At 39.3% G+C, this 22,383-nt stretch overlaps 1 protein-coding gene across 1 annotated transcript; it reads left to right on the top strand.

Moving 5' to 3' along the window:
- The first annotated feature begins 331 nt into the window (after positions 1-331).
- Positions 332-21,657, top strand: LOC127788073 (exosome complex component RRP41-like). Its single transcript, XM_052316194.1, has 7 exons — positions 332-614; positions 16,592-16,670; positions 18,141-18,243; positions 18,370-18,490; positions 18,779-18,867; positions 20,829-20,978; positions 21,401-21,657. Exons 1-7 carry the CDS (start codon positions 464-466, stop codon positions 21,482-21,484), a joined length of 777 nt encoding a protein of 258 aa, XP_052172154.1. The 5' UTR covers positions 332-463; the 3' UTR covers positions 21,485-21,657.
- Positions 21,658-22,383: the final 726 nt, after the last annotated feature.

Here is a 22,383-nt window from a genome sequence, read left to right as displayed (position 1 = left end):
TTCATTTGAAATTATTAGGTAATTATTTTCTCCCAAAGTAAGTATGAAAGATCTTAACAATTAAACATAAAAAAGATGTTTTCTAATTCATAGCATAAAATTGGAAGATTTAAACATTTATTTTTTTATTTTTTAATAAAAATTAAAATTAAAAAAAACAAAAAATACATGTCATGCGATTTCTGAGGTGACCCAGAATGGGCAAACCGGACCCTTTCCCAAACTCGGTTGGGCCTCTGTCGGCCCAAAGGATCAAAGCACATCCGGCGCACAATAGCGCGAGGCTGCTAAACTGAGCCGTTCATTTTTCCCAAATTTAAACCTGGCAGCTCAGCTGGCACATGAAGTGCGGAAGAGAGACCGAGGGAGAGGAAGCCAGGCAAAAGAGAGAAGTGTGTTCGCACTCTGCTCAAGCGTTCAGGAAGAAGTTCTTTCTACATATACAGAGTGAAGATAGAGAGTGATGGCCGTAAAATCTGGAGCAACTCCGGGGACGTACTCGCCGTCGCCGTCGACGACGGAGGCGGAGAAGAAGAAGAGGAGAGCGGCTATTTTCAGTGAAGTCGATTGGATTCGCTCCGACGGCCGCGGCTTCCACCAGTGCCGCCCTGCCTGTATGCATATACATCTACTCAATATTTGTGATGATTTCAATGCACGCAACATTTTCAGACTCGAATATGTTCGATCCTCTGCTTAATTGCTAATCTCTTTCTCCCTCTTACACACACGCACATACACTTGCGGTTCTGATTATGCCGATTGATTGATGCTGTTGTTGAAATGTCATTAGCTTGTGTTGGGTTTCCTTATTTGGATTAGAGATTCATATTTGTGTGTGGATTGGATGATTATTTATATATTTGGGCTTCAACGCCTTTCCTCCGTGTACGTAGTAGTATCTGTAGAACTAGGTGGGAAGTGATTGCATGCATGATAATGATTGTCCTAAGTTTGAAAATTTTTGTTTCAAAACCTGGCCAATTTGAGGTAGTTTTGCAGGTACCTATTCCCATACCTATGATGTAATTGGTTGGTTGCATCTAACTTGGCGTATTTTAATTTAGCGTTTTGTTCATGTAATGCTTACCTATTACTTGGATGGAGCGTGCTCTGGATCAAAGTACAATGCATCATTAGTTGCTAATGTTTGTGGAATCAGGAGAGCGAATGGGAAATGGGTAGAATTCGCAATTTCTTCGTAATTACACCAGCAATTATGAGAATGTGTTCTCAAGGTGAAGAACTTGGTTGCTGCCAAAAATTTAGACCAATCACAAGTGATTCAACATCCCTTTATACAAAAACTTGAAGCAGTAACCTTGCCTTTAATTGAGGTATCTCCCAAATCAAATGAGATAGCCCTTGGACCCTAAACTCTTAGGTGTTATATAATACAACCAGAGTTTTAATTCCTTGCTTGTTATTATTATATACCCTTTACCAGAACTAGTGAGTCTTTTGAAAATTATCACATATTTTCTCCATCATTAAGGGAATTAAAATTACTCTTTTTTTATCATATCATCTCCAACTTTCAACTTCACTACTTCCCAATCAGTGCCTTTTCTATTGGCTTTTTTGTACAATAACTATTTTAGGGTTTAATGTTTATTTCTCATAGAATTTACCATTTCTTTTTGATAACTAATGATGACATTCACACTTTTGTGGTTGAAGGCCTTACAGGACCTCCATGACATCACAACAAGTACAACAGTCGTTTATTAGTGCCAACTTACCGCAACTTATATTGCCATGCTTTTTCTTTCTTTCAGCTTTTTATTTTGATGAAACAAGCCTGCTGGATCCTGATAGTATACAAATAATATCCACAACTTTCAAGTACAGATCTTAAAAGTTTTTTTCCATGATCTCTTAATCTTCAGCCACAATCCTCCTAAGAAGGAAATTTGTTATTTATTGAATTCTTTTTGTTGTTTCCAATTGATTAGAGCAGATTCATGAAAGCTAATTTTAAATTTTATTTGGTTTTGGGCTGACTTTGTTGATGAAATGTTTGATTTTACTCATTTATTATATGTTAGGAAATACCGAGATTCATATGCTTGATCTATGTTTTCATATTTTCATTCTTTGGAGATCCTATCTTGACCGTATCTTTCCAACTATATTCTAGATTGCATGTGTTCCCTAATTTCAGTAGGGAATGATTAGGCAATTGCCTAATTTAGAGATTAGTTTTCTTAACTGACCAATTGTATAGTCTTGTAATTCTACCCTAAGGAATAAGATTGCATGATCGGTTACTTTTGACATGGTATTAGAGCCCTCGGTCCATATTTCTGGAGTCGGGCATTGGTTTTCGTCCTTCTTTTGGTTGTAGCCAATATTGACATTTGATCCACTTTAGTAGCTCCCTAAACCCTACGACCATGACAGACACAACTAAATCAGCAGTATAACGGAGGTACCTTTTGCTGGAAGCAATGGCACAACTTCAGGCGAGGAGTTGCAAAACATTCAGGTAGCATATTGACTGAATGGAAGGAACTACTTAAAGTGGTCCTAGCTAATCCAGACGTTTCGTAAAGGCAAAGGGAAGTTGAGTCACCTGCTTGGAATTGGGCTTAAGGAGGATGATCCTGCATATGCAACCTAGGACGAGGAAAATTCGTTGGTCATGTCTTGGCTTTGGAATTCCATGTTGCCGAAGATTAGTGAATCGATTATGTTCCTAAGCATTGCCAAGGAGATTTGGGATGCAGTTAAACTTACATACTCTAAAGTTCATAATGCTGCTTAGATTTATGAGATTAGGACAAAGGTGGCAGCCACCAAGCAAGGATCTTTGTCAATCACCAAATACGCCAATCTCGCAGACCTTGTGGCAAGAGTTGGACCATTATCACTGCATTCTGATGTAATGTAGTGATGATGCAGCTATACAAAAATGCTTTGTTGAAAAATAAAGAATCTATGTGTGAGAATCCCACATTGCCTCAGCAAGGGAGACCTGTGCTATATATAAGGAGGAGAATCCCTCCACTTGTTAAGCTAGCTTTTCAGGTTAGAGTTCTACCTCTGACTTCTCACATGATATTAGAGCCAACCCTTGGTTGAGGGACTACCCTCGGTTGTGGTCATGGACCAGTACCCTGCTCGATCACCTGGGCGTGTATCAATTACTGGAGAAGCTTCGACGTGGGGGGGAGTATGAGAATCCCACATCGCCTCAGCAAGGGAGACTTGTGCTATATATAAGGAGCATGATCCCTTCATTTGTTAAACTAGTTTTTCAGGTTGGAGTTCTATCTCTGACTTCTCACATGGTATTAGAGCCAACCCTTGGCTGGGGGACTACCCTCAGTCGTGGTAATGGACCAGTACCCTGCCCGATCATCTGGGCATGTATCAATTACTGGAAAAGTTTCGGCGTGGGGGGGAGTGTGAGAATCCCACATCGCCTCAACAAGGGAGACCTGGGCTATATATAAGGAAGATGATCCCTCCACCTGTTAAGCTAGCTTTTCAGGTTGGAGTTCTACCTCTAACTTCTCACATTATGATTTTCTTATTGGTTTAAATTTAGAGTTTGATGCAGTTAGAGTTCAGATCCTTGGAAAGGACGATATGTCCTCTCTCAATGAGACAATCTCAATTGTATGTGGAGGAAGGATGGAGGAGAGTGATGCTTGAGACTTCTACAAATAGTTCAACACTTGTAATTGCGAAGAGTCCTGGGTTGGAAAGGAAGGCATATGATTCACCAAAAATAGTTAACAAGAACTCTTTATGGTGTAACTATTGTAAAAAAACCTCGTTATATCATAGAGAAGTGTTGGAAGCTCCATGGTAAGCCTTTTAAGAGTGGACAACTAAGAGGACAAGGGCAAGTTTATGTGGCTAGTAGCCATTAACCTGCTGTAGGAAAAGTTCAAGAACAGGCCGATTCAATGGAGTTCAATTGGGAAGAGATTGAGAAACTAAGAAGTTTGCTGGAGTCATTGGAAAAGAAACTTGGGACATGTACTTGCATTCTAGCCTTCATAGGTATATTTTCCTTTTCTCATGTCGTACATTCTTCGGATATAACTTGTGAGAATCCCACATCGCCTCAGCAAGGGAGACCTAGGTTATGTATATAGGGAAGAGGATCCCTCCACCTGTTAAGCTAGCTTTTTAGGATGGAGTTCTACCTCTAACTTCTCACATGGTATCTGAGCCAACTCTTGGCTGAGGGACTACCCTCGGTCGTGGTCATGGACCAGTATCCTGCCCGATCACCTGGGCATGTATCAGTTATTGGAGAAGCTTTGGCATGGGGGGGGGGGGTGTGAGAATCCCACATCGCCTCAACAAAAGAGTCATGGGCTATATATAAGGAGGGGGATCCCTCCACCTGTTAAGCTAACTTTTCAGGTTAGAGTTTTACCTCTGACTCACTCTCCCAAATGTCTGGATCCTTGGCTCTAGAGCCACAAATTATATGACTTGTTCCTCCCATCGATTTATATCCTATAGACCATGTCCTAGCACAAGAAAAATAACCATGGCAGATGGGTCATTAACAACTGTGGCTGCCAAGGAAATGTCTTTATAAACAGTCACCTCACCCTTGAAAATGTCCTCCGTGTTCCTAAGCTTCTCACTAACATTGTGTCCATCCAAAAACTTACCACATTTTCCAACTTTAATGTCATTGTTTATGCATCCTTCTGTGAATTTTAGGAACAAGGCACGGGGATGATGATTGGACGTGCTAGGGAGAGAGATGAACTTTACTACCTTGAAGATCTTAGTGGACAGGTTAACAAAGGGGGAGTTTCCCCCTGTATCATTCCTAGTTGAGTCCTCAAGTCCAAGATAAGCTATGGCTTCGTTACTTTCGTCTTGGTCATCCCTCTTTTGGTGTTCTTAAATTGATGTTTCCTTCATTATTCAAAGGATTAGATGTTGAGGATTTCCATTGTGATGTGTGTGAACTTGCAAAGCATAAGAGGGTTTCATTCCCTCTTACTAATAAAAGAAGCACTCTTCCATTTACATTGGTCCACAGTGATATATGGTGCCTCTCAACAATTCCTAGCAGCTCGATGGTTTGTCTACTTTGTTGATGATTGCACTCGTGTGGTTTGGTTATTCCTTTTGAAAGCTAAATCTGAGGTGTGCACTATTTTTTCAATCTTCTACAATATGATCAAAACTCAATTTGGTGTTGAAATAAAAAGTTTTCATTCTGATAATGCCAAAGACTATTTCAATCAGTCTTTGTCCTTCTTTTTCCATGAAAAGGGCATAATTCATGAATTTTCTTGTGTCCATACCCCTTACTAAAATAGGGTGACTGAGAGAAAGAATGGTCATTTTCTAGCTATTACAAGAGCTCATCTCTTTCAAAACAATGTTGCAAATAATATTGGGGAGAAACGGTCTTAATAGCCACACACCTCATTAATCGACTACTCACAGAGAGTCTTGATTCTCATAGTCCAATTCAACTCCTCACAAAAATCTTTATGAGTTCAATGCCTCTAATGGACTTAATCCCAAAGTTTTTGGTTGCCTATCTTTTTTTCATCTACACTTTCCACATAGAGGAAAACTTGATCCTCAGACACTCAAATGTGTCTTTGTTGGGTATTCTTCTACTCAAAAGGGTTATAAGTGTTATCATCCACCTACCAAGAAGGTTCTTGTCTCAATTGATGTTACCTTTGTGGAAGGTACTTCCTATTTTGATCGTCCTTATCTTCAAGGGGAGACTTCCTTCTTAAAAGACAAGGACATAAATCTATTTCTTGTTGACTTTCCTTCTTCTTCACCTCCTTTGGTCTCTACCTCAATGTCACGGGAACAATTGTAAATGGGGGGCTCAATTGTAATTAGTTGTCTGTTAGTTGATTGTTAGAATAAGCGGGAATGTTGGTTAGGCAGTTAGACAAGTTGAATTCAAATGTTTATAATGGGGCAAGTGGCATTTGGCGCCTAGGGGTGAGCTGGAGTAGTATATATAGCTTTGATGCCACTCTCCTGAATCATCTAGAGAATTATCAATACAGATATTCTATCTCCCGCCAATTCTCTCTCTCTCTCTCTTTTCCCTTTCCCTTCAGTTCTTTCTTTGTTCTTCCTCAATTTTTCCCTAATTCTTCTCGGATTGAGGAGAATTATCACCTGTCAGAATTAGATTCTGTTATTCTGGTATCAGAGCAAGTTCTTGGGCCGTGATCTCACTGAGATTCACCATGATCAATGGTACGCATATGAAACAAATGGAAGCTCAACTGTAGCAAGTCACCGTTGCAATGTCCAACATGCAGATATGAATGGGTGGTTTGGAGTCGTCCATGGAGGCAGTGGTGGAAAGAAGGATTGAAGGTGCCATGGGTTGCTGGAGGGATGAAAACTGGGAGCAACACAACCAATTGCATGATCAGATGAAGATGTTCCTCCGCATGGTCACGAGTCAGAACCAGGTGAGACTCTTGTTGGATTTCCCTCCCCAAGAGAGGTCGGATTCGATCTTACTCGATTATATTCCCACTTCTTGTGCCGAAGGCGCCTTTGAATTTGGGGCCGATCTAGCGATGGTAGAGGAGAATCACATGGAGAGGCGGCAGGGCAATCAGGTTGCTCCCCATCCGCATGGATTTCCAACTCCTAAATTGGAAATACCAATGTCTGATGGAATGAATCCGAGGTGGTGGGTGCGTAGGTGTGAAAGGATGTTCAGCTTCTATGGGGTTCCAAAGCAACATCGTGTGACTCTTGTAGTTGCTTACTTGAATGATGCAGGGGATGCATGGTTTTAGGGGTGGATCGGGATTAAGGAGGGTGTCATGAACCTAGGGTTCATAATAGATTGAAATTGGCATTCGGAGTCATCCGAAAGGTTTAGGATTAAGAACAGAAAGTTTAGAGGGATATTTGGACATAAATGAGAGGAGAAATTAGAGAGAATTGAGGGAGAGCAATAGAGAGAAACAAGAGGGAGAAGGGAGAGAATTGTAGAGAGAATCATAATTTCATTTCATCAATTCATGCATAATCATCTCCTCTTTCAATGGGCCTTTTTATAGGCATAGGTAGCTCCTTAACTAATTTCTAACAGCATCCATGTGCTCCTAACAAACAACCAAATATCTCCTAACAAACTAATATAAGCCCGTTACAATATTACCCCTTTATTATATCCCTATCACAATATCACCCTTCTAATCCTCCCAAGGACATGACAAATTCCCCCCCTTGAAATGTTTCTTGTCCCCAAGAAATTTATTACCACCTAGCCGTTGCTTCTTTATCCAATGCCCATCTTCACCCAGTGGTTTCTTCTTCGCTTTCCTTCTTCTTATATTGTTTTTCCCTTTTCTTTTGCCTTCTCTTTTCTTTCTCCTCAGCAACAATAGCATTATAGCTTGCTGCCACACCAATGGAAACATGAATGAGCAAAACATCAAGGGTCTCGGTCCCTTCAACAAAGAACTCCTTCCCTTTCTTCCTTTCATCTTGTTTCGCTTTATCCTTCTGCGTCTTCCATTGCTCCAGATGCGTCGTTAATCCTACAACCCCATCCTCCAACTCTTTGGGCTGCAATGTTAACTTTGCTTCGTCTTGTGTGCCCGTGCCAATGACATACATGTGGGATGTTCCAAGCAAGGTGCTCGGTGCAATCATTTGTTCCTTCTCTTTAGACTCCTTATTTTGCTGTTTTAGGAGATCAATGGCATCAGGAGTCTCAGCACTAGTGGCAGTGCTTGAGAGATTGCCAATTGATTGAGTGTCATCCTCCACTTTCTCCTCCCCAATCTTTTCTTCCATGTACTCCTCAGCCTTCTCCATAGCCAAGACCAATGGAGTAGTATGTCTAGACTCTTTCATATCTTTAGTAGGGGCCTCCTCCAATGGAAATACTTTTACTTGCTGGTAGTTGGAGTACACCAAGGATTTACTTTCAATAAGGCTGTCCTCCTTCGGCTACTCCACTTTAAGGAATTTCTCCTTGTTAAAACTCCCGCGATAATTATCGAAGTATTCAATGGGAAAGTTGTAATGATAATTCTTAATTAGTATCATTACAAACTCCTGTAGCTTCTCGCGGAACATACGGCCAAATTCCTTGTACTCTTCATGAATCCCACTGCTTGTTCCTTTGTCTCTTCGGCTAGACTCATTCTCAAACTTCTTTCCCCATGTTTGATTCTTCCAGCTACACTACTGCTTATTCTTGTTGCTGTCAACTGAAAATGCAGCCTTCTTTGACTGCCATTGAAGCTCCATTCCAGCTGAAAATGAAGCATTCATCTGCTGCAATTGAGGTTCCAATTGTCTTGTGCATGCACTGCTTCCCATGGCCGATTTCTCATGAACAAGACACTGCGAAGACCAAGGAGTAGGAGTTCTATACATACTGAATCCCACACTTCCCTGAGCTAATCGACCCTACATTAGAATCACCTCAATGTAATTCAATAGCCTAAAAGCACCCGCTCCTCTTCGTCTTACAAATTCAAACAAGTTAACCAGATTTCAAAACTGAATTTTAGAGTTGCTCACTGCAATGGTCCATTGTACCGCTTCTAACTTAGCAATTGGCTACTTGAACCCGATTGTTGTGCTGACTGGTCAACCACAAAATTTACCAGATCTGTTTTTCCTTTCCACAAATTCGAACCGAGAGCTGTCGAGAAGTTACAGCCTATGAACAATCAAAAATTAACCGTCAAGGAGCATCGGAACCCACCCGAGAGCCGCCTCCCGATCTACACAGCAACCAACATAGCCCTCCTAGATCTGAATTCAGTGCCTCAGATCTGGGTCTTCTTCCTGGATCCCCAGAATTTAGCGGCAATAAAAGGAATCGGAAGCTGGATAGTGGCCGAGATTCGTTGCTAAGGAGAAACAACCAAGATTGCCTGGGTTTGCTTGCCTCAATCACACACAACTACTTGGATCCAACTACTAGGACAACTGTAATTTACACAAGCTGCTGGAATTGAAGGCTAAGGATGGTAACAGAATTGGCCGAGGGTCACTCATCTGCGGCGCCTTCCAAGTTCGAGCTGAGGGTGCTTGCTTGCTTGGAGATTAACACCTCCTAGCGCCTAATCACCTTCCAGATGTCCATTGTTGCTGGAACACCGCCCAACCAAGTTGCCTTCAAGTCTTCTCAACTGGACCTAATCACTGAGACGGATTTTCCTACATTCAGCTCGAATTGAAACCCCAGCCATGTAGCTACCGCCCAATCACCGACCAACACCAGCGTCTTTGCTGTCGCTAGCCAGAATCGGTTCTGCTCGCGATTGCTACAGATTCAACAATCTTCTCCGGCCGACTCCTTCTCACCCAATCACCGACCAATTCAGAATTGCCCAGCAGAATTCGTCTTCTATGCTGATCGACTCTGATGCAGTCGGTACACTTTGTCGTATTCAAGCCAAAAATCGCTTGACCCGCTTCGCACGTCAGTTACGAGCAAGAATTACTGAGATTTGCAGCCAAGAGTCAACCTCTCACTTCGCTTCCAAGTTCACACTGAAAGTTACAAAAATCGCCTTACTAAATCGCACTCGCTGTCTAGATCGCTGGTAGTCACTTGGCTCGCTCTCCATTCCAATTGAGATCACCTTACTCACAGCTTCCAAAGTCACTCGAACTTCGACACTGAAACCGCTTCTATACACCGCTTACTTTAGTCGCGATCTACTAGCTCTGCTTCACCTTCCTTGATGGACTATATACAACTCGGAGAATAGCAACGAATCAATGTGCTGCTCCGCCTTCACCAGTTGAACCTTGTACCTTTCCTCTACAATTCCAACTGAGAGATCGACGTTGGCAATTAACCACGTCGGGAAGCAATAGCCTATAACCGATCGAAAATTGCTTGGCTAGACCGCTGTCAAATTCTACCTATGAACCACAGCCGAAGAATGAAGGCTTTGATACCATTTGTCACGAACCTAGGGTTCATAACAAGCTGAAATTGGCATTCGGAGTTATCCGAAAGGCTTAGGATTAAGAACATAAAGTTTAGAGGGATATTTGGACAGAAATGGGAGGAGAAATTAGAGAGAATTGAGGGAGAGCAATAGAGAGAAACAAGAGGGAGAAGGGAGAGAATTGTAGAGAGAATCAGAATTTCATTTCATCAATTCATGCATAATCATCTCTTCTTACAATGGGCCTTTTTATAGGCATAGGTAGCTCCTTAACTAATTTCTAACAGCACCCATGTGCTCCTAACAAACAACCAAATATCTCCTAACAAACTAATATAAGCCTATTACAATATTACTCCTTTATTATATCCCTATCACAATATTACCCTTCTAATCCTCTCAGGGACATGACAAAGGGCTGTCGGTGGGCAAAATTATGGAGGATCTTTGCGAGAGGTTTGGGGACAAGAATATGCTGGACGTGGTTGAAGAGTTCAATAGGCTCCGACAAGAGGGAACAACGCTTGCTTACCAATTGAAATTTGAGGAACTCAAATCCCTCATGCTCATTCTATATCCCCACCTGACCGAGGGATACTTTGTATCCAGTTTTGTGAGTGGGTTAGGCGAGGAATTGAGGCTCACTGCCAAAATGCAGCAACCTAAAACGGTTAAACAAGTCGTAGAGTGTGCAAGGCTACAGGAGTTGATGATAGAGGCGTTGATGAGGAAACAAAGGGGGTAGATAAGGGCCTTGAATGCGAGAATGGGTCAGGTGGGAAGTAGAGGGGTAGGGAGAGAATGAGGTAAGATGATCCAAGGGAGCACAAGCGGGGGACAATCCTCTGCCTTAGTCCCCGTGCCCTTAAATAGTGGAAGGTTTTCGGAATAGAGGAGAACAAGACTCTGCTTCTATTGTAGGGACCGGTACACTCCTGGACATTAGTGTCAAAGGCAGCTGCTACTAATAGAAGGAGATGAAGAGATAGAGGAACAAGATGAAGGAGAGCTTCCCCACGGAAGTGAAGAAGGGGAAGAAAATGTGGAGATACCTCCATGCCCTCTGATGACTTGCTAATAGCAAAATCATACGAGTGGAAGGAAAATCCAAGGATCATCGGCTAATGGTCTTAATAGATAGTGGAAGCACTCATAGCTTCCTCGATGAATGAACGACCAAGAGGTTAAAGTGTGAACTAATAGGGACTCACCCCCTGTCGATAAAGCTAGCAAACGACAACAAGGTGATGTGCTGATCTGTGTGTGAGGGGTTATGTTGGGAGATGCATGGGGAGTCATTTGAAGCTAACCTGAGATTGCTAAAGTTAGGGGGTTGTGATATAGTCCTAGGAGTAGACTGAATGAAGAGTGTGAGCCCTATCAACTTCGACTTCAATACAATGGAAGTTACCTTTGAGAAGGATGGCAAAAGAATGACCCTTACAGCGAGTCCTAAAACGAGAATTTGTAAGATGATTGCAGGGAGGAAGTTACAGAAAGTTCTTAAGTCTAAATGGACTAAGTAGCCCAATTGTTCTCAATTGAGGTAGGGGAACATGGGGAAGGTGATGCAGAACAGGTGGAAGTAGGGAATACCACCCAACCACAACCATGGTAGGTACACAAAATAGACTCCCTTAATAAACTATTGCTTGAATTTAAGGACCTTTCTGAAGAGCCCCAATCACTGCCACCTTACAAACATTTTGATCATTCTATTATTCTAAAACCAAACATTGAACCTATTAATGTCTGAGCCTATAGATCCCCCCCTAAACAGAAAGCAGAGATCAAGAACTTGATCAAAGATATGTTGGCAAGGTCAATTGTTCGACCAAATCAAAGCCCTTACTCCTCACCCATACTATTAGTCAAGAAAAAAGATGGGAGGTGGCGCTTTTGCATCGATTACCGCCAGCTCAATTCCCAGACCGTAAAACATAAATTTCCTATTCCTATAATCGAAGACCTCCTTGATGAGCTAAAACATGCCAAGGTATTCACCCAATTGGACTTGAGATCAAGGTATCATTAGATTTGGATGAACCCTGATGATGTCCCCAAAACAGCCTTCTCTACTCATCAAGGGCATTACGAATTTTTGGTAATGCCCTTCGGCCTAATTAATGCCCCTATCACATTTCAAGCCTTAATGAATCACATCTTTGAACCCTACCTCCATAAATTTGTGTTAGTCTTTTTTAATGACATTCTTATCTACAGCTGTCAGCCCTTCATTCTCACAACCCCTAAACCATCTGGAAACTGCCCTTGAGGTCCTGAGATTCAATCATTTGTTTATTAAGAAGTCTTAAGTGTTCTTTTGCCTAACCAAGAGTGGAATATTTGGGATATGTCATATCTAGTGTAGGAGTTAGCACTGATCCCAAAAAGGTAGCTGCAATGTTATCATGGCCGAGACCTACATCAGTAAAGGCCCTTAGGGGTTTCTTGGTCCTAACAAGCTATTACAGGAGGTTTGTGAGGGATTATGGAGTGATCAGCAAGCCCCTCACCAATTTAGTGCTATCCCCAAAAGGGAGACCCTTGATTTTTATTAGCCAAACTTTGAGTCCTAGACATTAAGGACTCAGTGTCTATGACTAGGAGTTGATGGCGGTATTAATTGTAGTTAACAAATGGTGTCTCTACTTGGAGGGTGGACAATTCATCATCAAAACAGATTATGAGAGTCTCAAATTTCTCTTGCAATAGATGCTACACACGCATCTCTAGAAAAAAATGGATGGCAAGATTAATGGGGTTGGACTACATAATTCAATCCCAGAAGGGAAAGGAGAACAAGGTAACGGATGCATTATCTAGATGCATCGAGGAAGCAATAGTGACCTCCATCACAGTCGTTGTACCTGACTGGTATCAAGAGGTTAGTGCCAGCTATGAATGGGCTAAGGGAATAATGGAGCAGCTTACGTTAAGCCCTACCTCAAGACTCGGGTTCACTTTGAAGAATGGAGTACTGAGGTATTAGGGAAGGTTGGTAGGGGGAGATCAGGAGGAGTTAAAGGGAAAAATTTTGGAGACATTGCATGGTTCTCCACTTGGAGGCCATTCCGAAGTGTAGGGCACTTATCAAAGGGTAAGACAGATGTTTTTTTTGGCCTAAACTGAAGAAGTATGTTATGGAGTTTGTGTTGAAGTGTGAAGCTCAAGTGGAGATGGGAAGTGGTTGGAGTAGCCCAGGTGCGGCTACTATGGAGGGATTACGAAAGTTTGAAGGCTGGAATTGTATCTTAGTGGTAGTTGACAGATTCATAGTAGGCCAGCCACTTTTAGAAATTGCTTGAGTAAGTTGGGGAGGGTAGTTGTCACAAGAACAATTGTAAATGAGGGGCTCAATTGTAATTAGCTATTTGTTAGTTGATTGTTAGAATAAGTAGGAATGTTGGTTAGGCAGTTAGACAAGTTGAATTCAAATATTTGTAATGGGGCAGGTGGCCTTTGGCGCCTAGGGGTGAGCTGGTGCAATATATATAGCTCTGATGCCACTCTCCCTAATCATCAAGAGAATTATCAATACACACATTCTCTCTCTCACCAACTCTCTCTCTCTCTTTTCCCTCTCCCTTCTGTTCTTTCTTTGTTCTTCTTCAATTTTTCCCTAATTCTTCTCAGATTGAGGAGAATTATCACCTGTCAGAATTAGATTCTGACACTCAAATGACTCACAGGGCATGATACAGGGGAAGCAACCACCAACTTCTTTTTGTCCACTACAAGTGCATTCAAGAAGAAAAGCACTAGCCCCTTAACCTATGCAGGCTACATCATTTGAACTAGGCACTGGTCCTGTTGTTCCTATTCTCGTACTTAAACTTGTCACTAAACTTGCAACTGATCTTGATCCAAGTGACCTTGATAAACTTGGTCCCAATGACCTTGATCTTCCTATTGCCATCAGGAAGGAAACAAGGACTTGTACCCAACACCCTCTATACTTGTTCATGTCCTATACAAACCTATCTCCCACACATAGAGCTTTTCTCACTAGCCTCAACACAATTCCCATACCTAAGACCTTTTCCGAAGTAATAGGCAATGAGAACTAAGAGTGCCATGGAGGTAGAGATGGTAGCACTGGAGAAAAATCAAACTTGGGAGTTGGTAAAATTACCAAGGGGAAGAACGCAGTAGGATGAAAATGGGTGTTCACTGTGAAATATAGATCAGATGGGTCATTAGAAATGTAAAAAGCAAGGTTAGTTGCTAAGGGATATACACAAACATATGGGATAGATTATCTTGAGACATTTGTTCTAGTGACAAAAATGAACATTGTAAGAATACTATTGTCCTTGGTTGCTAACCTAGGCTAGAAATTGCAATTGTTTGATGTCAAGAATGCATTCCTACATGGTGACTTAGAGGAGGAGATCTATATGGAAGGGCCACCTGGGTTTGGATCAAAGACAAGGGAAGATGTGGTATGTAGGTTGAAAAAGGCTTTATACGGACTAAAGCAGTCACCAAGAACATGGTTTGGGCGGTTCACTAAAGTCATGCTTGCTATGGGATACAAAAAGAGTCAAGGGGACCACACCCTGTTCGTATATCACTCGGCCATAGGGGGAGTGGTTACAATGCTTATATATGTGGATTATATTCTAGTAACTAGCAATGATATGGAAGGAATGGAAGCTTTGAGAGGCTGCTTGGTCTAGGAATTTGAGATTCAGGAGTTGTTGAAATATTTTTTAGGTATTGAGGTTGCTCATTCTAAGCAAGGAATTTTTATATCCCAATAGAAATACATATTGGATTTGTTGATAGAAACTGGTAGGTTGGGAAGTAAGGCTGTTGGTACACCCATTGAACCTAATCACTAGCTAGGAGATATCCCAGAAGATGGTACAGTGGATAAAGGTTCTTATTAGAGGCTAGTGGGGAGGCTTATTTACCTCGCATATACACGGCTAGATATTGCTTATGCAGTGAGTGTGGCCAACCAATTCATGCATAATCCTAAGGAAACTCACCTAAAAGCAGTATACATGATTCTACATTATTTAAATAGGACACCAAATAAAGGCATATTGTTTAGAAAAGGGGAAGAGTTGTCTCTTCGGGCCTATACTGATGCTGACTATGCAGGGTCAGCTGTTGATAGAGGGTCATCAGGATATTGTACATGTCTAGGAGGTAATTTTGTGACTTGGAGAAGTAAGAAACAAAATGTTGTAGCCTAATCAAGTGCTGAAGCGAAGTTCAGATCAATGGCCCTAGGAATATATGAATTACTTTGGATCAAGATACTCTTGGAAGACCTAAAGATCAAGTGTACAACACTTATGACACTCTACTGTGATAATAAGTCAACTATTAGTATTGCTCATAATTTGGTATATCGTGACTAGACAAGGCATGTTGAAGTGGATAGACATTTCATAAAGGAAAAGCAAGATAGTGGCTTGATTTGCACCCCATTTGTGCCTATTGGTGATCAACTTGTAGATATTCTTACAAAAGGACTACCTAGCCCTGTGTGTCAAAGATTATTGAGCAAGATTGAAATGCAAGACATTCACTCACAATCTTGAGGGAGAGTGTTAGGAAATACCGAGATTTATATGCTTGATCTATGTTTCCATATTTTCATTCTTTGGAGATCCTATCTTGACCGCATCTTTGCAACTGTATTCTAAGTTGTATGTGTTTCCTAGTTTCAGTAGGGTATGATTAGGCAATTGCTTAATTTAGAGACTAGTTTTCTTCACTGACCAACTGTATATAGTCTTGTAATTCTACCCTAAGGAATAAGATCGGATGATCGGTTACTTTTGACATTATACTTACATCCTTATTCTTTTAAATCAAACATCAATATTTGTATTGTCAATTATTACATTGAAATCACTATTTATTGTAAGACAATATGTTAAAAAGTCCATTGATGAAGATTTAAGAATAGACCAGGAGTTAGTATATATATTAGTTCATGTTTATATATATTATAGAACCCAGACAAAACCATTTTAAGCCCTAACATATTCAGTTCTAATCAGAGATTATGTGTATCAATATGATTTGTTGGGAACAATAAAATCCATGAAGGATTTTCTATTGTTGTTAGGCACATCCATTCTATGTGTGATCTGTATCATTGCCACTGCTTCCATTATGGTACCAAATACCAATTACCATGACCTAATACCTTACATGTACCCAATCTATTTGTGCACAACTCGCCCCCCCCCCCCCCCCCCCCCCCAAAAAAAAAAAAAAAAAAAATCCACCCAACACAGGCAAATGCCCCAGGGGGGTACTCATTTATCCCTTTGTTGATCAATTGATGTCCTGTGGCTACCAAATCTGAATTTCTCCTTAGTGAAAGATTCTTGTATATCTTTTGTTTTGGTGTAATTATTATTTGATATAATCTGTAAATATATATTTTTGAATTCTCAGTTTAATAGAAAAATTGATAAGTCTAAGCAAGCCCAAGCTGTAATAAAGTTTAGCTAGTATGCTGAGTTACCACTACCCTCGCATTTTTGTCATTACATTTTGCTATCTTTCACACTGGGTAACTACTGGCAGCTTACCAATGTGTTTGTGCTTTTGATTGTCTGTCTTTTATGTATTTTGTATGTTTTCTTACTCAATTACTATAGCAGTTGCTTGCTATTAATTTGAAGGAACATTGTTGTGTTGGAGATTTTCAGTTTTAAGGACTGGTGCAGTGAATGCCGCATCTGGGTCTGCTTATGCTGAGTTTGGAAATACCAAGGTTATTGTGTCTGTGTGAGTATCTGCTCTGTATTGTTTCTTGAGTTATTTATTTATTTATTTATATTTTTTGATATATAACCACTGTTGATAATATGTTCAAGGTTGATTTATATTTTAAGTCAACCTAAGTTGAATTCTTCTGATGGCTGCGGTGATTTATTCTATTTTAGTTTCCTGGCTTCTTAGCTACTCCGTACAACTTTAAAAGCTTGGCCTCCCAAGCTAACAGAATGAAGTTGTCTAGCAATACATCATGTAAATATGCAAAAGGTTTTTCATTCACAAGTCTCCCCACCCAACATCATCACTAAACTGATAGTTGTGATGGTAAATTGAATGACCTTCTTAGTGTTCCAACTGGAAGAACCACCTAAGTTAATATTCCCTCTTTGGTCATTGTTTTTGCACTTGTACGAGAGTTTGTGAGAATCACAATAGTTTGATATGTTGCTAAATGTTTGAATATTATGTGTAGATAGCAGGCTTGAACTATATGATAGAGACTATAACATCTCCACTACTGCTTATATTATACAAATGAGTGGGCCAATGGATGACGCACAAGTAGAAGAAGAGGAAACAGATAAGAATTGGACAAGGAGAGAAGAATGGAGAAGAGAAGAGGAGAGGAGACATAACACAGAGAAGAGAAGAAAAAAAGTAAAGAAATAGATGAAGATTGCAACAATGAGAACACATTAAGTTTTATTCCCTCTAGGTGGAGTTGGTTACAAGGATTCTATCTCCCCAACTATTTCTATCTATAGCCATATCTTTTTTATAAGCCTATTATAATTCAAGTCTGATTAAGAGTTTCCCGTTTAGTTTTTCTTGGTCTATCTTTATTTTATTTTTTTCAACTTATTCCGTTTTATCTACTTTTCTCATGAGCATCCTTGCATTTTATCCTCAATATGAACCAGTTTGACTTTATTATGGATAACCACATTTTTAATTCTGTTTTTTTTTTTTTAATTTTTGTATGGCCGTACATTTATTGTAACATCCTCATTTTAGTTACACCCATATGTTACATATATTGGTAGTTTACTTATCAGTACTTCTTGTCTTACAATAGAGTTGGTCTCATAGCCATCCGATAAAATTTCCCTTCAGCTTTAAAGAAATTTATGATGGAGACAGGAAGAATATTTGGTGGGATATCCAAATATCGCATCTATAATAAATATAGAAATCTGAATATCCCCTACCATTACAGGTATTTATAAACTCACAAATTTCTACCAAACTAAGAATCTAAATGAAAGGGAACAAAAACATGACTTCTTGTTCTTACTAAACTTAAAATCCCTAATTCTCTTAAAGTACCCAAAGGGCTAGACCCTTGATAACTAGAATTATAAAGTTCTAACATAATTAGAACTCTTGATCTCCATCACTCATTCTCTTCTTTTAAGTGTTATATCATCCTAATGAAACTTATGTTCTCATCTTACCATGGTTTCATCTTGTTTGCATCAGATTTGGTCCAAGGGAAAGTAAAAAGGCAATGATGTACAGCGATATAGGTCGGCTAAATTGTAATGTCAGTTACACAACTTTTGCCACTCCAGTTCGTGGACAGGTATATGGACCCCTTGAATTTTTCATGATATGCTTTTATTTTAACTAGAATTTCCTGATTTATTTTATTGTACTTTTATCTCCTTTTTTACAATATGGTATTCAATATGTCAACTCCATTTGTTAGGGATCAGACCACAAGGAGTTTTCATCAATGCTTCATAAAGCTTTGGAAGGTGCTATAATACTGGAGTCTTTTCCTAAGACAACTGTGGATGTGTTTGCATTGGTGCTGGAATCTAGTGGCAGTAAGTCTGCATGCATCAGCTTTTAGAATATTAGATCGTTGTCAGTCAGTTTGTTTATTTTTATGCTTGGAACACAGGAGAAACGTTGTGCTTAACCAGAATTAGTGTTCATGAACCTAGCTGCTTCTCACAACTTGTGTGGATATGACCACTGCTGGATAATTGCCACTGGCTTTCAAAAATACAGATGGAATCTATCTTGAGTGTGTTTGTATCTTGCAAGATCGTAACTAGTTTAGGCATTAGTATTGTTTATATATATATGTATTGACAGTACTATGGTTGCAGGTGATCTTCCTGTGGTGATATCATGTGCTAGTCTTGCTCTAGCAGATGCTGGGATTATGATGTATGACTTGGTTGCTGCTGTTTCTGTGGTAAGCTTTGCTTCCATAGGCTAGGTTGTTTCATTGTGACATTTTCAGTTAGATTCGTGTGAATAATGCTTTTTAGCATATGCACAATCTTTACATGCAATCACATTTCTTTTTAATAATTTTTTCCCTTGTATAGAAATAGAATTGTTTATATGAGATCAGGCATAATAATGTTGGAATGTTTCCTACTGAAGATAAGATGAGGGAGTCATGACTAAGATGGTTTGAGTATGTGAGAAGAAGATTGATAGAAATGAGGTGTGTGTGTGAAATGAAAGAAATTTGTAGCAAAAGAGGGAGAAAAAGATCAAAGATAACTTGTTGAGAAACCTTAGACATGATATAGACATGTCTGCTATTATGAGTATATGATTATGGATAGAGATGGTTGGAGATCTAGAATTTATGTAGGCAATCCCAGCTAGTTGATTATTATTCTTGTTGTTGTACAGGTTTTGGGATAATGATAATATTGGTCCACATTCGCTTTCATAAATGAATGTAGATTATCTGATTGCTTCTTCTTTTTTTCTTAGGGGAAAACAACTAAAAATATTGCAATTTTTTATTTTATGTTTTCAACCCTGCCCCTACTCCCCAATTTTTGCACTATTTTCTAACTTGATTTCTCTGGAACGGAGAGCACTTGTGAGGTTGGAGTCAAAAACTAGTAGTTGAGATACTTTTAAAACTTATTCTGCTCATGCCATTACTTCCCTATTTATTAAATGTATTGCTTTATAATTTAACTTTAGTGGTAGCTCAATATTAGAAATTTATATTTCCTGTTGGGACTAGTTCATTAAACTCCCTTCTCCAACTTTATATTTTTCCAAAGATGAAAGAAGAAAAGAAAAGAGAGACAATCCTTCAAAAGGAAATTGCAGATCTGTTATAAACACATTCATCATTCATATATGTTGTAGTTTGTCAGGATTTCCTGGTAATTTGCTTGTAATGAAAAATCCTATTCAAAAGATTTCATAGAACTAAATGAGATATTCACTGATCAAAAAGATGTACTTTCTCCATGTGTGCAACTTCAAAGGAACACAATGCCATGGTCCCTAACCTTAGACTTAGAGCTTCTTAGGTGTACTGATGAATTAAAAAAGGTGTTCTTGTTCATGTTCTCCTGTTTGAGTTAGCTTAGTTTCATGGACCAAACTGACCCAAGGATGGTCAGCTCAGCTGTATCTCAGTCTTCACCAAGTCCTCATGTTGCACTACTCTTTGCTGGAATTTCTTCCATCTGATTCATATTACTGTTACAGCATTTTGATTTGGTCGCATTGTGCTGATGCTGGAAGATAAGGGGTTATTTTCTTTGTGTTTTAGTTTTCAGTTTTGAGTTTTGAATTCATTTCTAGTTTTGTGTTTTGAGTGTCTGTTTTGAGATTGTTGAAAACGTGTTCTTTTTATTTATAATGTTTTTCACGTTTTGAAAATTTTGAGCGTGTTTGTGATAAAAACAGTTAAAACGACATTTTGTCACTTTGAGTTTCTTTACAATTTTTTTTTTTTTTTTTTTCGAAAATACGTTTTTGAAAATATGAAAGTAAACACGTTTTCACTATTTTGAAAAATTGAAAATGGCTTAAAAACAGAAAAGAGAACATGACCTAAGATATTCCTTCGATTTAGTAGCATGTTTCATTTTATTGTTTGGCATGTCATGATAATGATATATGCCTTGTCTAAATTTGGCAAGCAAATAATTATTTCACGTTCTTGATTCTAGTAGTTGTGTTCACAGCTATCACTTATTTTACCAAAATCACTATACCAGCAGTTTGATGAGCCATTTCTTTTGAAGACCTATGGCTCTAGTATAGGATCGTAGACTTCTTATTAGGTGCCAGAATTTATGGCTTGTGACATGATTGTGAGGAATTTGTGGTTCCTGTACAGTACCAACGGTTAGATTCTAACAGCATCTGCTTCTTGAATTTGTTCTCTAGTCTTGCCTTGGGAAGAATCTTGTTATCGATCCCGTTTTAGAAGAGGAAAGTTACCAAGATGGAAGCCTAATGATTACTTGCATGCCTTCTCGGAACGAGGTCACTCAGCTGACTGTCACCGGAGAATGGTCTACCCCAAAGATACATGAGGTAAGGCAGTACCTATGATCTTATATTTTTTACTTGTACCTAGCTTTCTGTGTGCTTTTAGACCAGCTACGGATCAAATAAATGTGGATATATTAAGAAAGAAAGAGAAGAAAGTGGAAGTAATAAGTAGACTAGTCAATGCACTGTTTCTGTGCATTGACACGGTCATATGGGCCTTGGCCGAAGCTTTGCTGTATAATTTTGCAGTTAGTTTATTTCTGAAGTTGCCTTGCCCAGATAGCACGCTGTTAAAAATTGACCTGTTCTAGCTAAGTTTTTAGTGTGTTGTCGCTATAGTTGGTAAACGTCAAGATCATTTTGCGTGACAAAAAAGGTAGTTACCAGATAAGCTCTTCTTATAAAAAAAAAAAGAAAGATTGACAAATTTTACTGGCTCACAAAGCTACATCGTCCATGTACAGGCAGTGGAGCTGTGTCTCGATGCTTGCTCTAAGCTCGGGAAGATCATGAGATCTTGCTTGAAAGAAGCTGCTTCTGGTGAATAAGAATAGAACGAGTCCCCCTTATTTTTCTCTTCTATGGTACAGATATATAGATAGGTATTTATCATGTGCCATCAAACCATGCCTATAAACTATGCATTTTTATTGGCATGATTTGGCCTGAGCCTGAATTTTGCTTCTTGTATTCCATGCATGTTTATCGTTTAGTCCCTGCATCTGCTTTTGACTCTTTAGTTCACTCGAATTAAATGTTAGAATTTTGATGCATTTGAAGAGAAAAAGCTTCAAGTTCAGTCTGGGACAAGATTGGGTGTGTTAATGGAGTTTCGGTATAAACGAACTTTTGACCACAAACACCATATTTGATATTCCCCTTCTTGGACTTGAGACCGTCATCACTTTATTCCCGTGGGAAGAGCGTGGGTGAGGCAACGCCGAATACATTTTAGAGCTTCTTTTCAGCGAGGAATAATTTGGAGACTAGAGAATGTTCTTAGTCACACTTGCTACAAATTTAATTATAATAATTTGTCAAATCCGCATCATTGGTGGAGTTAGTCAACATTGCATCTTTCTCTTTGGAAGCATTGGTTTAGTGGGTTTATTTTATGATCATTTTAAAATTTTCTTTCCCTGTCTCCTTTCATCTCTCCCAACAACCACAAGTCAAGATGCTCATCAGCCAATATATTTCTCTGGGTATATATGTAGACCTTAAACGTAAAGTTTAAGTTTAAATTTATAGATAATCTTGAGAAGTATATTTATAAAAAGTTTATAAAGTGTGGTATAAAAATATGTAAAATTGCTTATTAATGAGTGTTGTTTTAAGATACAATAATAAATTTTGTGTGAGAATATTTCAAATGTAGTCTTTAAGAGACTTGTAAGGATATGTTAGGGGCATAAGCGAAGTTATTTATAAATTCTTTGATGCTTAA

The sequence above is a fragment of the Diospyros lotus genome, chromosome 1 (genome assembly GCF_014633365.1).
Source record: "Diospyros lotus cultivar Yz01 chromosome 1, ASM1463336v1, whole genome shotgun sequence".
Taxonomy (NCBI): domain Eukaryota; kingdom Viridiplantae; phylum Streptophyta; class Magnoliopsida; order Ericales; family Ebenaceae; genus Diospyros; species Diospyros lotus.
The sequence above is the reverse complement of the archived record's forward strand: the minus strand, read 5'-3'. Positions and strand labels throughout refer to the sequence as shown.